Source organism: Spermophilus citellus, assembly GCF_964194105.1.
Source record: "Spermophilus citellus genome assembly, chromosome: 11".
NCBI classification, from domain to species: domain Eukaryota; kingdom Metazoa; phylum Chordata; class Mammalia; order Rodentia; family Sciuridae; genus Spermophilus; species Spermophilus citellus.
This window is the reverse complement of record NC_138192.1, coordinates 77825158-77842046: the sequence shown is the minus strand read 5'-3', so window position 1 is coordinate 77842046 and position 16889 is coordinate 77825158. Positions and strand designations below refer to the sequence as shown.

Here is a 16889-nt window from a genome sequence, read left to right as displayed (position 1 = left end):
ACCTCCTAGGGAATATAGTTACAAATCTCACTATAAAAAGTTCTTTTGCGTGACAGACATTAGTATTTCAATGCCAGTGGTTCTAAGTACAGGTCAAATGTCCCTTATTAGAAATGTTTTTGATCAAAAGTATTTTGGATTTCAGATTTTGGAATATTTCATAAAATAATGAGATATTTGGGGGCAGAGACCCAATTCTGAACACAGAATTCATGTACATATCATATAGACTTTATACATATATAGCCTGAAGGTGATGGCATACAACTTTTTTAATAATTTTGTGCATGAAACAGTTTCATGGTATGGAATTTTATGCTTGTGGCATCATGTCACTGCTCCACAGTTTTAGACTTTAGGACTGGAAATGTGGCTCAAGATGCCTAGCATGTGCAAGGGCTTGGTTCATTCTCCAGCACCACCAAGGGAAAAAAATGTTTCATATTTGGGAGCATTTCAGATTTAAGATTTTTAGATTTGAGATGCCCAATCTGTATTCTCTTCAGTGACCCACTGAAATTAGTCCTTCAGGATTGTCTTGAACCTGATGCTAGAGAAGAGGTGAACTTGATCATGCCTAAACAAGAAACCCTGCAGAGAACATGAGGCCCTCTGCTGATTACTACAGAAGCTCAAGAAATTTTACTGTAAAAGTTTTTGTTTTGATAATGGTTATCATGTTAGAAGAATTTTATTTGTTTAATTCTGTGAGCATTTGAAATGTTCTCTGGAAAAGTGTGAAATTTACACATCGATCTGAAGATGAAGTCTGAATCCTCAAAGGTAACTATTTTAGCACTGGATGGTAAAAACTAGAAAGAGATAATATGAGAGATTCTGTCTTGTCTTTAAATTTAAATTTATTAAAAACCCACCAAAAGGATTTGAGGCAGTTGACAAATGCACATATTCATACAATAGGTGAAGAAATTAAGGCAAAATAGAAATAAAGAGAGTGAGAGTAATGAAGATGGAATTTAAGTTAGCACACAGAATGGTGTGCCAAAAGACCTCTATCTGTGTGGATAGATGGTGACTACAGCATTAATCTGAACTTGGGAGATATAATTTATCACAAGTTGGTCATAGAATTATACCACCTAGTCAAGGAAAATACAATTTTTCCTCTAGTACTGAAGTCGAGATTAAAAAAAAATTCTCTCTAGAGTTTATGTTATTCCACTGAATAAATCTGTCCAAGTGCTTCCCACTGTGCCTAGAAGGCAATCTGAACTCCTTTTGGTCAACCAGCCTCTTTGTGACCTGGCCCTTGCAGGCCACTAAAGCTCCATACTGCCCCATATTTGTGTCCCTCACTTCATCTGCACCTCCCTTACCTTCACCAGGACCTTTACCCCATACTATCTGTACCCTGAGCACCTAGGCTTCTTTTTTTTGAACTTGAAGTTTATGCCCATATCAGGGCCTTTGCACCTGCTGGCTTATTACCTTAAGCCTCTCTGCCTCATCTACCCATGGCTGGCCACTTCTTGTCAGGTATCAGCTCACATGTCACATCCTTACAAGAGCTGTCCCTGGTCACCCTATCTGTCCTGGCCTCTCAGGTACCCTTGATTCATCAGTCTCTCTTGGTACTTTAAACTATCTGAAAATATTTTTTACTGGCTTGCTATTTATCTTTCCCACAAGAGATAGACTACAGGAGAGCAGGGTCTTTTTTATTTTATTTATTTCTCCGTCTCTAGCATCTACACTGATGACTGACAAACAGCAAGTGAGCAATGAATATTTGATACATCAATTAGCTCCTGATCGAAGTGGTAGATGTTTTAAGGCTAACCATTTTTCAGAAATTACCCTGGGTTTCAAGAGATTCTGGAGGCAAGAGTTAACATTTTCCATATTTTTGTTTCCCCCTTTAGTTCTTCCCTAAACTTTGGTTCATTTGTTGAGCTTAAGCAGTTAGCAGGGTTGTTCTTTCCTGCTGATATTGAGATGGAAGTTATCCCAATAGGAAGGAGTTGTGTTGTTGCCTGCTTGCTTGCACCAGTGTAAATTCTTTCACTTGACCTTTGTCTATTTCTTTTTTCGGGGGTGGGGAGCAGGTGCCAGGAATTGAACTCGGGCACTTGACCACTGAGCTACATATTTTTATATTTTATTTAGAGACAGGGTCTCACTGAGTTGCTTAGCTCCTCGCTTTTGCTAAAGCTGGCTTCGAACTCATAATCCTCCTGCCTCAGCCTCCTGAGCTGCTGGGATTATAGCATGTGCCACTGCGCCTGGCTTCTTTCTTACTTCTTATTGTAGTCACAACTCTTCAGTTAAATTGCCTCCCATTTGGGGGCAGTGCTTTTCAAAGGGACTATGTAACCTCGGCATATGAATTTATATTGGAATAACTAACATTGTCACCTAAAAGAATGAGTTATTTTTCAAACGTGAGAGAGAGGTCCAAGGGCCAGGGAACAAGGATGGTGGCCTAGATAAATCATCAACGGAAATCTCTGCCCAGCCATCTTGTTCTTGTTCTCTCTCAATGAAAAGGGCCTTCTCCTTTTTTTTTTTTTTTTTTGGAAACACTGTGGTGCTTAGCTACTAAGCCACATCCCCAGCCCTCCTCCTGCCTCCTCTCTCTCTCTCTCTCTCTCTCTATATATATATATATATATATATATATATATATATTTTTTTTTTTTTTTTTTTTTTTTTTTTTTTGAAACAGAGTCTCATTAAGTTGCTAAAGCTATCTTTGAACTTGTGATTCTCCTGCCTCAGACTCCCAAGCCTCTGGGATTATAGGTGTGTGCGACCAGAACTCTTTACCAATTTCATTTTGGCTTTTGTCCACATTTAATGCTAAGAGATCTCTATTACCCCTTTGAAAGCAGATGGCATGTAAAACCTAGAATTAGAAGCTAAACAGAGAGCTATGATCTATCCCTCTGCCTCCAGTAAGGAAGGACCACACAAAACCCAATTTATATAAGTAACAGTTACCTATATTTTATAATATTCTGGGAAAGGGCTTCCTGTAGCTGGGACTGTACTCCAGCCTTCTGATTTCTTTAGGCTCCTGATTTCCTAACTGATATGCTTTCCTGTTCTTTAGATTCTGGAGGAAGCCGACCACCAATTTTGCCACCAGGAGGAAGATCCACATCTGCCAAACCCTTTTCACCCCCAAGTGGCCCAGGGAGGTTTCCTGTGCCTTCTCCAGGCCACAGAACCGGTCCCCCAGAGCCTCCAAGGAACCGAATGCCTCCCCCAAGGCCTGATGTGGGCTCAAAGCCTGATAACCTTCCCCCTCCAGTACCTAATACACCAAGACCCGTTCAATCAAGTCTTCATAACCGGGGGTCCCCACCAGTGCCAGGAGCCCTCAGGCAGCCTAGCCCTGGGCCTACTCCTCCCCCTTTCCCCGGAAACAGAGGTGCTGCTTTTGGAGGAAGCTCCATACGCCAGACACCCTCAGGCTCCTCCTCACCCTTCTCAGGCAGGCCTCCTCTGCCCCCAACCCCAGGCAGGGCCTTGGATGACAAACCCCCTCCACCACCCCCTCCGATGGGCAACAGACCCTCCTTGCACAGGGAAGCCGTTCCACCTCCTCCCCCTCAAAACAACAAGCCTCCAGTGCCTTCCACGCCACGGCCTTCCTCCTCCTCACAGGCCCCACCTCCTCCACCGCCACCCAGCAGGCCTGGCCCACCTCCCCTGCCTCCGGGTTCCAGTGGCAGTGATGAAATCCCAAGGCTCCCACAGCGGAATGTGTCCCTCACTTCACCTGCACCTCCCTTACCTTCGCCAGGACGGTCGGGCCCTCTTCCTCCCCCGCCTAATGAGAGGCCCCCTCCTCCAGTGAGGGACCCACCAGGCAGATCAGGTATGTCAAGAAATGGGTGAATTGTCTCCCTAAAACCTCCCCAAATGTCACTGATGATGCGTACATGAATACAGTCAAAAGCATAAGTAAACCCTCGGGCTGCTCCAGTGCTTTTAAGTGACACTGATGTGTATATGTCATCATGGCCTCATATAACCTGCTAAGGAAAGAACAGTATTTCAGCATGTTTTAAAGGTGAGAAGACAAGAGTAACCAACAAGTAAATGGTCACAGGCAAGTTAATAAGAAAGAGGCTGGAGCTTTCTTCTTCCATCTATGAGGACTCGCCATTCCCTCCCCTGCCTCCCTAATGGGAAACTTAATAGGGAGTAAATTCTCATCTCCTCCAGGAGGGCCCGTGATTCTAAGGAGAATGGCAGTTATATCAGAGCTAATGAGGGTCTGTGCTTCTCTCTTTGCCAGGCTTTGAGGCCACTACCTTATTCCTTACAGACAAATGTTGAAAAATCTATTTGTCCTTCATTAAAATCTCTGATATACAAGTCCCTTGGAGAATCAAAGGTATAGACCTTCTCTTTATAAAAATTTCCATAGTCATAAACTCTATATTTGCCCAAGCTGGCCTTGAACTTGCAATCCTCCTTCCTTAGCCTTTCAAATAGCAAAGATTATAGGCATGCACCACTGCACCCAGCCAGGAAGCATTTTTAAATTTAACTTCATTTATACCTCATCATGTCAGGAAATGGGAATTTTTTTTCTTTAGGAGAAGTTAACTGACCTTTGACCTTGTGACCTCAGGAACTTAATATACTGGGATCACATGGGGAGCTTTAAAAACCACAGAAACTTGGGGATTTCTGGTATAATTGGTCTGGGATACACACTGGGCATCAAGATTTTTTTTTTTTATATTCAGGATTCAATCTAGGGGCTCTCAACCATTGAGCCACATCCCTATCCCTTTTTAGTTTTTTATTTTGAGACAGGGTCTCACTAAATTGCTTAGGGTCTTGCTAAATTACTGAGGCTAGCCTCCACCTTGCAATCCTCCTGCCTTAGCCTACCAAGTCATTGAGATTACAGGTGTACACCACTGTGCCTGGCTGGACATCAATATATTTGAAAGTTTCCCAGAGTTTTTAATGTGCAGCAAAGTTTGAGAACCACTCCTTCAAAACTCTACACCATGGAGAGTGTACTACAAATATTGAAGAATTACTAGTTCATTAAATCCAGTCCCTAGATGTAATGGCATCTCATTAAATGAATGAATGATATCAGGTAGTTAAATGCATAAAATCTGACATTTTTCTTCTCATTCAACTTCTATAAATTTTCCTGCAAAGTAGTTGCAAACCTTTTTGCATGGATCTACCAAATGATGAATGAATAAATTAAATCTTGTTCAAAATATGATAGGCAGTGACATATAAAAGTATTGTTTATTTTTATTGCATAAGTTATACCTATTAAATTTAGAAATAGAAGAAAGTGTACAGAAAATAAAAAATATGATCCTACCATCACCATGCAGAAATAATTATTGATAATTTTATACATATATTTTCAATCTTTTTAATGCATATTTATGTTATTTTTGCAACATTGGTAACATACTACTTATATTAGGTGGTATTTTGCCTTTTACCAATATCCCATTAACATTTTCTGATATAATTAACTATTTTTTTAAATATCTTTATTTTATTTACTTATTTTTATGTGGTGCTGAGGATTGAACCCAGGGCCTCGTGTATGCTAGGCGAGCGCTCTACCGCTGAGCCACAACCCCAGCCCCTAATTACCTATTTTTCTACAACCTAATTTTTATTTATTTATTATTCTGATTTGTTATATATGACAGAGGAATGCATTACAATTCATATTACACATATAGAGTACGATTTTTCATATCTCTGGTTGTACACCATTTGTGTCTTCATACATGTACTTTGGATAATGATGTCCATCTCATTCTACCATCATTTCTAACCCCCTGCTCCTTCCCTTTCCCTCCCACCCCTTTGCCCTATCTAGAGTTTGTCTATTCCTCCCATGGTCCCCCTCCCTACCCCACTATGAAACAGCCTGATGCTGGTTGCTTTAATGAATCATAATAATAGCCATTATTTATCAGGTGGTTAGTATGTGCCCAATACTGTTAAAACACTTCATAAACTAGATTTCTTTTTATTATCATGTTTGTTGGGATATAATTTATATATGGAACAATTTGCCCCATTTATTTTTATAATTATATGAATTTTGACAACACAAATGTAAGAAATGATAACATATATATATATGAATATATAGTATACTACCATCAAGATACAAAATATGTTACCTTGTTCTCCTTTACTTCTTTTTTTAAAAAACAAATAGAAATTAATTTTAATATATTTTCATTTAGCCCAATGGATTACCAACATAATTTGCAAAGAAAATAATTGTTAGTAATATATTTCATGTTCATTTTGTTTGTCCTAGTAATTCTTTGGAACCTAATGTCTATTTAACACATAACACACCTCAATTCAGATTAGACACATTTCAAATACTCAGTAGCCTCATGTAACCAATGGCTGCCACATTGGCTTCTTTCTCTATATTTCATCTTTTGGTGAGACATACGCTCTAGGCTGCATGATAAGTCCCCTTGTTAAGTGTACAGTATAATTTTTAAGGCTATATGAGATTCTATAAATGTACCTTGATTTATTTAACCAGTCCCCTCCCTTAGTCATGTGGGTCATATCTGGGTTTTGCTGTTGCATGCAGATACTACAGTGATGGATCCTAGTAGCTAAATATTTGTGCACATCTATATATTTCCTTTGGATGAATTTCTAGAGATGGAATTTCTGGGTCAATGGTTGTACATCAAAAACCATGGATTTCATAGGTACTGCCATATTGTCTTCCAGAAAATTCCACCGGTTTACATACCATGAAGAGCCTATGAGAAGTCATAAAGGGCCATCTGTATTTTGAAATGTGGTTTGGCTTCATTGACTTTAGAATTTGACAGATTTGAAGTTAAATCCCAGCTCTTCCACTCATTAGCTTCCTGACTTGAGCCTTTTAAACTTCTAAAACTTCTCAGGCCTTGTCTGCTGGCCTTATACATCTCAGGGTTATTGTGAGAATCAAATGAGACAAATGTGTGTAGAGATTATCTTGTTTTCTGGCAAGTAGTCATAGTCATGTAAATTATCATTTTATTATTGTCCTGCCAATGGGAAATAGAAATCTGTCTTCTTTTCTATTGTGCCAATGTGGGTTTGGAGCAGGGGTCCATGAGGTTGCAGAGTTAGGAACATGAACGTTTACTAAAGAAGCAAAAACAAGATGAAGTTGACCAAGTTACATAGTACCTGTCTCCATAATGCTGGATGTGTAGTTTGCATTTAGTGGCAAGTAGAAGCTGATATCACCAGTGAAATTAAATCCACAGCATTGACACCCAGTAAATCACCTCTTGCTGTGGGGACTCTAGCAGTGACAAGCAGTATGGGACAATAAATGCTACAAGGTGAGACACAGAAGCCTCCTTGGGAGAACAGCCAGCACTGTGCAGTGCCTCCCACCCCAATCAAATGTTTGAGCCCAGACTTTCTGTCGGGGTATCTGCAGTGGGAAGGTTGTTCAATTCAAGGTCCCCAAGTCAGATTCTGAATCTATAATATCTGTATTTATAATGCCTTAAGACTGTATTTACATAAAACATCATCATCTTACAAGTGAAACACACTACTAAAAATCAGGAATAATTACTAAGGCCACTTTGATTTACATGGGAAAATGCTCAAGTTTAATATTTTTAAAATTTACTCACTACCCAAACAGCTGCTATATTTGGAATAAGGGAAAAAGCAAGATGCATTTCTTATCAAAAAGAAGAATTTGAGGGTTTTTTTCTTGGAACTTAAAATGTTCTGGTTATACCATATCTTTGAATTTTTAAAAAAACAGTATCAAATACTGTTTAGATAGTACTTTTTTTTTCTTCTTGCTTTTTGACTGATTACTCCAGGCAACAGTGCTGTGAGAAAAGTTGCTACCTGGCACTCCGTGTAGACAGGGAATCAAGCTCCACGGAACAGCAGCTGGCTTATGGGGCAGGACCACTCTGGCACCAATAGTCAGGAACATTGATTAGCTGTTTGTCAGTGCCTGGGTGCCATCTGCCTGCTCAAAGAGGAAGAAGGAGAAGGAACTCCTACTGTTCTCAGGATGACTGGCTTCCTGATGCCTCTCTGCCTGGAAATGGATCGTAACATGGTTGTGTGGTTAGCAGTGATACTGTGTCCTTAAAGAAATCAGTTCTTTTGAAGACCTATTAAAATAACTTCATAACTATCTTACTCTTTTTTAATTCTTTCATGGTGTCAAAGTGATTAATTTGATAGCTCTTTAAAAGAATTATAAAACATTTTTTAAAAATTATCACCTGTTTTCAGTTTCACCATATCATCTCCAGCCTCGGTGCTAACTCAAAGCCAAACAGCCATTTAGCTCTGAATATATACTGGCTCTCCATACAGATATGTGCTAATGCACATTTGTGTGTTTATATATGTCGCTCATTTCTCAAGTCCTGGAAAGTCTCCACCATTTCTCCATGTTCCCTAGTTAAAGCATATGTATCCAGTAGGTAGTCATTAGTTGCATGCTGATGATGAACATAATAGCAATATGGGATATAAGGCAGCATTACTCTAAATATCATCTTTTTTTTTTTTTTTTGGCCTCAGGACCCCTCCCACCACCACCTCCAATAAACAGAAATGGCAGCACATCTCGGGCCCTGCCCGCCACCCCCCAATTGCCGTCCAGGAGTGGAGTTGATAGTCCCAGGGGCGGACCCAGGCCACCTCTTCCTCCTGACAGACCTGGTGCTGGGGCACCTCCCCCACCACCGCCTTCAACTTCAATTAGAAATGGCTTCCAAGACTCCTCCTGTGAAGGTGCGTGGTGTTTGCGTTAACATTTTTTCATCCACTGTCGTTATCACACTGAAGGGCACTGATGTAACTTACCATTTTAGGGCCCACTACAACTTCACCTTGAAACTAGTAATCCTCGTAATCCTCCTCTCCCACTTCCCACAAAGGCAGATCATTTTTCTATAACTTGTTCCTTGCTGGAGTTTCATTTTGATTAACTTTCCAGAGATTCCAGAATTGGGCGGGGGGCGGGGGGGGGGGCACAACATTTTTGTGGCTTATCGTCTTGTCATCTACATTTCTAAATAGTTGGCTATAGGTAAGAGGCCCAGTGGCCTGCAGCTGTTAAGCTGCTTCAGTCTATCATGTTCTCAGAGTGGTCCCTGTGGGAAGAAGAGTGTCCTATACCTTAGCCCCCAGCTCCTGAAAGGGACTGGCTAGATCCTAATCACCCTAGTTTTTTGTTTGTTTTGTTTTTGGTGCTGGGGATTGACCTCAGGGATACTCTATGACTGAGCTGCTTCCCCAACCCTTTTTATTTTTTATTTTGATATAGGATCTCACTAAGTTGCTGAGACTGGCCTCAGACTTGAAGTTTTGCCTCAGCCTCCCAGTTGCTGAGCTTACAAGCATGCATCACATCATCACCCTAAACACCCTAGTTAAATTCTTTTTGTGGTTCCCTCTCCAGCACTGGAAAAAAAAAAAGCACTGATTTGCAGGCCAATATGTTTTATCAGTGTGCTAATCAAGGACATTTGTAAATTTCTAGGCATAAAACTAGAACTGACTTCTGCAGTTCTCTGTATGGTTCGTCTGTGCCTTTCATTACGTAAGCCTGTAGCAGATTGTCTGTTGCTGAAGATACTGTTTGTTTCTTCCCCAGATGAGTGGGAAAGCAGATTCTACTTCCATCCGATTTCTGATTTGCCACCTCCAGAGCCATATGTACCAACGACCAAAACGTATCCCAGTAAGTTGGCAAGAAGTGAAAGCCGGAGTGAGTATTTCTGCCAACTTTTGGCAAATTCATACTTGAATAGCCCGGGTTATGCGTGGCATTATGTAGGAAGTCCAGGCCTCTGACCTGGAGAACGTGATTCCGAGTTCTCTAAATCCTGGTAAACTCCCCTTGCACGAGCAGTGAGGAGGCTGTAGATATTTAGAAAGGGGATGAGGGATAATTATTATTATGTGTCATGGGGAGCTCAAAGACCTTTGGTTTGTCAGGATTAAATGCTACTATTTGGCCTCTTTGATCATTCTTACCCCATTTTGATCTTCCTGAGACAAAGTGAACGGAGAGCCATTTTCTATTCCAACAAGTTTTGAGACTGGCAAAATGTCTTACTAATTATTGCAAAAACTCACTGTCAACTTTCTTGATATTTTAAATGTATTATAACCATAGCTTTATGGAGCATCTAAAAATCTTAAATATATCCACAATCTCTCCATAGAACAGATATTTCAGTTTTACTAGGTTCTCTTCCCATTCTTCTTCATATACTTCTGATTTTTTATATAGTTATACAGGTTTTTTTGGTGATAGGATTTTCCATAACATCCATCCCCATTTTATCACGTGGCTTTTATTCCATGGTGTTCAGGTTAGCATACAATAGTTGAGCATTATTGGACATTTAGATCGTTCCTGTTTGTTTGCTAATAATACACTATAAAAAATAAAGCACTTTCCCCCTGTCCAAGAAATGTGAACACGAAGGGAAAATAGATACATTGGAATTTCACAACAATAAATATTGTGACAGGACTAAGAGAGAATTAGCGTGGGAGCTGGGGATGTAGTTCAGTGGGAGAGAACTTGCCTGGCATGTGCATGGCCCTGGGTTCAATCCCTGGCACCACAAATTGAGAGAGAGAGGGAGAGGGAGGGAGGAGAAGGAGGGAGGGAGAGAGAGGAGGGGAGAAAGAAAGAATGAATGAATTAGCATGAGACATACAAATGTCACCTATGAAGTTCAGACTTATAGCAGACTTCACCTCAAAACCAAATCGAGCAAGTCAAATAACAGTCTCCACAGCCTCAGCCTTGTCCCTACCCCCTGGCAGAGCACCTTACACCCCCTCAGAGCCACGGATTCTTTCTTAACACACCAGTTCTTAATTTTTGGTTGTTGGTTCAACTCTTAGAGCAGCTGATAGCCTTGAAGTTAAGGGCAGTTAGAAGCAAAATCACTGAATGGGGGAGATGGGTGGCTGCCTCAGGTCAGAGGAGGAGCTAGGAACTCAGAGTTTCTACTGAGTACATTTCTATTGGGTTAAATTAAATGAGTCAAATTATGCTTTGTGCCTCTGTTGAAGAATTCAAAGTGTTAGGAAATATTTGGGCAAATCTCCATGAAAAAATGCCAGAAATAAAGAGAACATTGCTGCTTGAAATAAAAACTAATTCCTTGAAAAATTTATTTAGATGGAATGCCACATTCCTAGACAACACTTAATAAAAAGTTATATAACTTTAACAAAGTTAGTATATACAAGTTAGCAGTTCAATATTTTGATGAAAATTAAGCCTTTACATGGAACAGTTATCTTTCTGTATATGTGTTCATTTGAAGAGGGGTTTCTGTCTGATAGGAGTACGGCCAGTCTTTCTTCCCTCTTGCACACTCACAAATGAATTCACTTTAAAGAGTTGCTTATATAAACTCTAAATACTTTTTCTGACTTGTTATAAACATTCTTAATCTAATTTAAATATTATTCGTATTTTTGAATCAATGATAGAACCCATAGCTTCTAGATTTCCCTCCCTACTCTTTCTTCAAAACTCAAGTAAGCAACTTGAGGATGGGAATGATGCTAATCCTGCTCACTACTGCATATTCCACAGAACCTGAAATACAGTAGACATTTTAAAATATTTTTAAATAAGTTAATTTCCACTGCCTGCTGAAGTGGGTTGTTTGGGGTTTTTGTTTGTTTGTTTGTTTTTGTTTTTGTTTTTTTGTAGATTTGCTTTAAATATTTCTAGTCTTAGTCATGCTTAACATTTTATAATAATAACAGATCATCTAACAAAAATAAATACATTACTATTGAGTGCCACGTTTTCTTCTGCTTCTGTAGCTGCCCTAGCCTCCAGATCCAAAGCCCGGTAGGCACCAAGACCATCCGAGCAGCACAGAGTACACTCTCAGCAGTGTTGAATAAGGCCAGCCCTCATTTTGCTAACCATTTGTGGTGTGTCAGCTGATGGTCAAGGCTCCACGGCAGGTGGCTGGTTTCCATCCAGATAAGCCTTTGCTCAGACATTTGCTCAAGAAAAGATGGTGAAAGGAAGACACAAAGGAGTAGACAGCTGATATATTCCTCTAATTCCTCTCCTTGCTCAGATATTTGGTTCTGTCTCAGAAGTCCCTAAGTCTGTAGGGTCAGTGTCGAGACACCTGCTGAGGAACCCAGCAGAGCCAGCCCACTGAATCTCAGAGCCGTGGTGAACACGACTACCTAACCAACATGTTCCTCCAGCAGACCTGGCCACAGCCTCTGAACACCTGACTTCATACCTCACACCTGCTAGATCCTCAAAGTATGAGTGTGGGATAAATGACTCTTTCCAATGTGACTGGGTTTTAACGGCAGTTACAGTTTGTAGCCCACAGATGTGCATAGCTTTTAAAAAGAACACATCAAGAGAGTGAAAAGGCAGTCCATAGAATAGGAGAAAATATTCGGAAATCATATATCTATTAAAGAACTAATGTTCTGATTATATAAAGAATTTCTACAACTCAACAATAAAAAAATCAAAAAATAGATTGAATACTTGATAGGCTTTTCTCTGAAGCTATACAGATGGTCAATAAGCACATGAAAAGATGCTCAACATTGCTAGTCATTAGGGAAAGCCAAATCAAACTACGGCAAGCCAGGGTGCAGTGGCACACACTTATAATCCCAGGGACTCAAGAGGCTGAGGCAGGAGAATCACAAGTTTGAGGACAGCCTGCAGAGCTTAGAGATATCCTGTCTCAAAATAAAAAGTGGAAAGCGTTCAGTGGTATAGTTCAGTGGTACAGAGCCCTTGGGTTTGACCCCAATACCATTAAAAAAAACCTACAGTGAAATATGACTTCACAGCCATTTTAACCTTACCCCCCCAAAAAAGCAGATTGATTAGATCAGTAAACTACAGTATAGTTCTATATAATAGAATGCAGTGTGTCATTAACGATTACATTTGAAAGAATATTGACTGGAAGATGTTCAAACTTTTGTAAGGAAAAAGGGAACTGAATCTAAATGGAAAATATACACAAAATTTTATTGGTTATCTCAGTGGTGCAAGATGGGTGAATGTTTTGATTTTGTTCATCCATGTTTTATAAATCAATAATTAACACAAACTGTGTGCTAAGAAGAAAAGTATTTGTTTTTACTTAACTCTGTGTGGGGACTCTGTAGTCAGTGGGGTCATCTTTAGTGTTTATTCAGATCATTCCACACTTTTCCTTTCTCATCTGCATATGCCAATTAGCTTACAGCCTTGATCATAAGGGGTGAGGTAGTGGGCACCATTCCAGAATTCCCACACTAAGAACATAAGCTTTCTAACCAAAATTATATTTTGTCTGATTTTTTTCATGAAGGTGGATCCAACCGAAGAGAAAGGGGTGCCCCACCCCTTCCTCCGATCCCAAGGTGATCTTGGCCTGCTCTTCTCTACTCAAGCTCCAGAGCTGCTTCTGATGTTGCTGTCGGAGAATTACACACCCTCCTCCCCACTTCCCTGTCCCCTTCACTTAGGGCAATCAGGAAGAAGGGAGGGTGAGGTGGGAATGTGTGTGTGCATGTATGTGTGTGTTGGGGGTGGGGGGAATCCAGTAAAGAGAAGCACCTAGCTTCTGTTGTGTGTATTGTCAAAGCTATTGCTTGCTTCAGCTACAGCCTGCCAGTGTTGGCTGCTGGGATCAATAGGCTTTTGTGGAAAGTAGGCAGAGACAAATTGTATCCCAGCTTTCAACCAAACAAACTCAAATATTCACTGCTTATTTGCTACAGGCTATAATTATTAAAGTCCCTAAGAGCTGTTTTCGTCTGTGCGTTTTTCGCACGCTTGGCCTCCTGTCTGTTTCCATGAACCACAGACTGCCTAAGCAAATTGCTGAGCATGGCTCACATGAAGCTTCTGCAGTTACAAGGATGTCCAATACTTGGCAGACCAAGGTAGGCCCCAGGACAGAGCTGTCTAGCAGAAACATAATGTGAGCTCCATATATAATTGTAAAATTTCTAGTAGCCACATTTTTTAAAGATAGTGAAACAGGTGAAATGATAGTATATTTTATTTAACCTTACACACCCAAAATGTCATTTCAACCAACAACCTATATAAAAATTACTAAGGAGACATTTTGCATTATTTTTTGGTACTAAATCTTCAAACAAAAGTGTGTATCCTACTCTTAGAGCACATCTCCATTGGAATTATTCACATATAGAGTGCTCAGGAACCACAAGAAATGGTAGCTACCCTAGTGTTCAGCACAGTTCTGGAAGAGGGACATTTGTACCAAAATCTCTTGTTTTAAAATCAAGATTGAGCTTTAGCAATTCAAGAGGCAATAAAATTAGGACCCAAAACCTTGTTTGGCAGGCAGCTTGACGTTTGATTTTTGTCATTTATTTTTTCCCTTCCCTTGCTATCTGTGTTGAAGTATTGCTTCACAGTACCAAGGTCAGAAATCAATCTAATAATGGTTTACAGTCATGTGGAATCAAGCCATTGGAAAGAAACCGAAAGCATGTCAGGCCTTCCTGACTCAAAACCAGCTGGCTTGTGTGTTCAATTGTCAGTTGGAGGCCTGTCTTGGAGTTTTGAAGTGGCCTTTGTTTTTCTCCCACTGAGCAAACTCCTCAAGGCCTGGAGAAGCTAAGAAGGCAAGGTAGTAGGGGAAGAAAGTGAGGGAAAGGGCTCAAATCAGAATCATGGAAGAAGGGAATAGATTTGAGTTGATGGGCAAAACTCTACAAATCTAACCCTGATGCTGATGGGGTTGAGTGAATTAGGGAGCTTGTTAGTAGAAATTGGGAGGGAATTTGTTTTGAACTCTCCAGGAGAATCATTTTTTTTAGATCTATGCAAATAAAGCTCCACTAAAGGACCACGAGGAAGAGCCAGCCTTTGCCTTTTTTAAATATGATTTTGTTTACAAAATTTTACTGGGACTCTTAAATATAGTTATAGAGTTGGAAAAAATATTTCCATGTTGATGTTTTATATGGTTATGTTTAAAATTACCATTTCTTATTTTTTAAAAGCATATGACCACATATGTATATACCTATCTACCTTAACTTTGTATCATGGGTTCAGTGTATTATTCATGTATTACTGGGAGATGCTAACAAGAAATCAATCCAAAGAAAAATTTGAAAGATGCATTCCTATTTATAGAATAAATAACTGTTTCATTTATATAAAAGCAGAACTTAGAGTTCTAATAAATGGAATGTCTAATAAATTATGAATTTACTGATTGAATATATTGTATTTTTATAACTTTCCTTGCCAAAGTCCCAGGTTTAGTACATTAGAGAACTTGTTTTCTCCCTCTTTTCTGCCATTCATCTGTCACCTTCCACATAGCCTCTTGGGCTCTTTCCCCAAAGAGAACCAAGGTATATAAAGGTGTAACAAGCTTGGTGATTTAAAATCACTGAGGTTTTGGTAATTTAGCAGCATCATTTTATTTTGGATTTTTGATCTGTTGGCAATAGTGAAAAACATCCCATAATAGAGCCCAGTGACCCGCCGCACAAAAAATGGAGTTTGGGCTTCCTAGCAAATGTGGAGAAGATTCTGACCTCCAAAAAGGTAGGTCTGAGTTTTGTAAGGGATAGCAGGAATTGAATAATCCCTTGTGTATCTCAACTTTGCAGGTACCTTTCTAAAGTTTGAAACAGGGTCACAGCTCAAAGTTGCCATTCATCCAGAATAGAGATGTTTTAGACTGTATTTTTAAGGCAATATTTCATTAATACACCTACATGCTGACTTTGAAAAGTTATCAACCTAATTGTATCCAAAACTTTGAATAAGTTCTATGCTAAAATCTTCAGACTCTGGCAAATCACAAAAATGAGTATTTTCTTCCCTGAAATCAAAGCTTACATGTATGTTCTTTCCATAAAATTTCCAGATAAATGTATTCAAGATGCAATACAGTATTTTAACATTCACATATCATTTTATACCGAAATGTATTACAGTATTAAAATTCAGTGTTTGGTATTTATTTCACTATGCATTTTATTTAGTAAGAGCTGAGAAAAATGTTTAATCCAATGGTGCCTTACTTTGTGATTTAAAAGAAATCAGCGTTTTATCTCTAAGTAGCAGGTAATTTGCATATTTGTAAAAACTCTTAGGCCTTTATATTTTAACTTGTAATACCCATTTGTTATTTTAGTAGCAGAAATGGGATGGTTGTTCAAATGCCCAAAAATTTGTGGTATGAAATTAATTTTTCCCTGCTTATGGTCAGGGACTGTAGAGGAAGAAAAATATTTTTTTCATACCATTGCACTGTGTAATAGACACATTTTGGTATCTATGTCATCAGGATAGTTTAAATGGTAGGGTAGAATCTACCCTAGACATCTGCGTCTTTGTAAGTTAGCCAGACAATAAATAAAAGCAGAATGATACATGTCGACTGGTGGTTTTTCTTTAAGTATCATCTATGTAAATATACAAAAAAGCAAGTGCCTGTTTTTTTGTCTTATACTGTGGTAAAGAAAGACAAACTCAAAAAGGAGAAGAAGGTCCACAAGAGTGGGTGAAACACTCAATGCACTCATTGAACCTCCTTGCTTATCCCTTCTTGTTTGTTTTTCTGGAGAACCTGCCTCAGTCTGTAGAATGAATAGTGGAAGCAAAGAAAGGTGAAATTACAAAGGCTAGCATGGACACTGACTGATCTAGGAAAAGCCCCTGGGAATTTAGGAAGCCTGATGATTTTTAAATTATCTGCTGTGTATGTGTATACTGTATACACATATCTCAATATGGCACAGTGGTTAGGTGCATTTGCTGACTCCATCTCTTTCTTACAAGTCATTTCTCCATATCTATAAAATGAAGAAGGAATAGCATCAATATG

General features: G+C 39.4%; 1 protein-coding gene and 1 long non-coding RNA gene across 6 annotated transcripts in view; one reads left to right on the top strand and one right to left on the bottom strand.

Annotated features, from left to right (window-relative positions):
* The window catches only part of WIPF1 (WAS/WASL interacting protein family member 1), a 117985-nt gene extending 101557 nt beyond the window's left edge, over positions 1–16428 (top strand). For all 5 annotated transcript variants that reach the window (XM_081262457.1, XM_081262458.1, XM_081262459.1 and 2 more), the window contains 4 exons: positions 3074–3844; positions 8566–8778; positions 9644–9757; positions 13374–16428. In XM_081262457.1, the coding sequence (XP_081118583.1) occupies positions 3074–3844; positions 8566–8778; positions 9644–9757; positions 13374–13429 (1154 nt within the window). In that variant the 3' untranslated portion in view covers positions 13430–16428. The remainder of the gene's footprint in view (positions 1–3073; positions 3845–8565; positions 8779–9643; positions 9758–13373) is intronic.
* The window catches only part of LOC308631251, a 930091-nt gene that overhangs the window by 848903 nt on the left and 64299 nt on the right, over positions 1–16889 (bottom strand). The gene's annotated exons all lie outside the window — the stretch shown is intronic.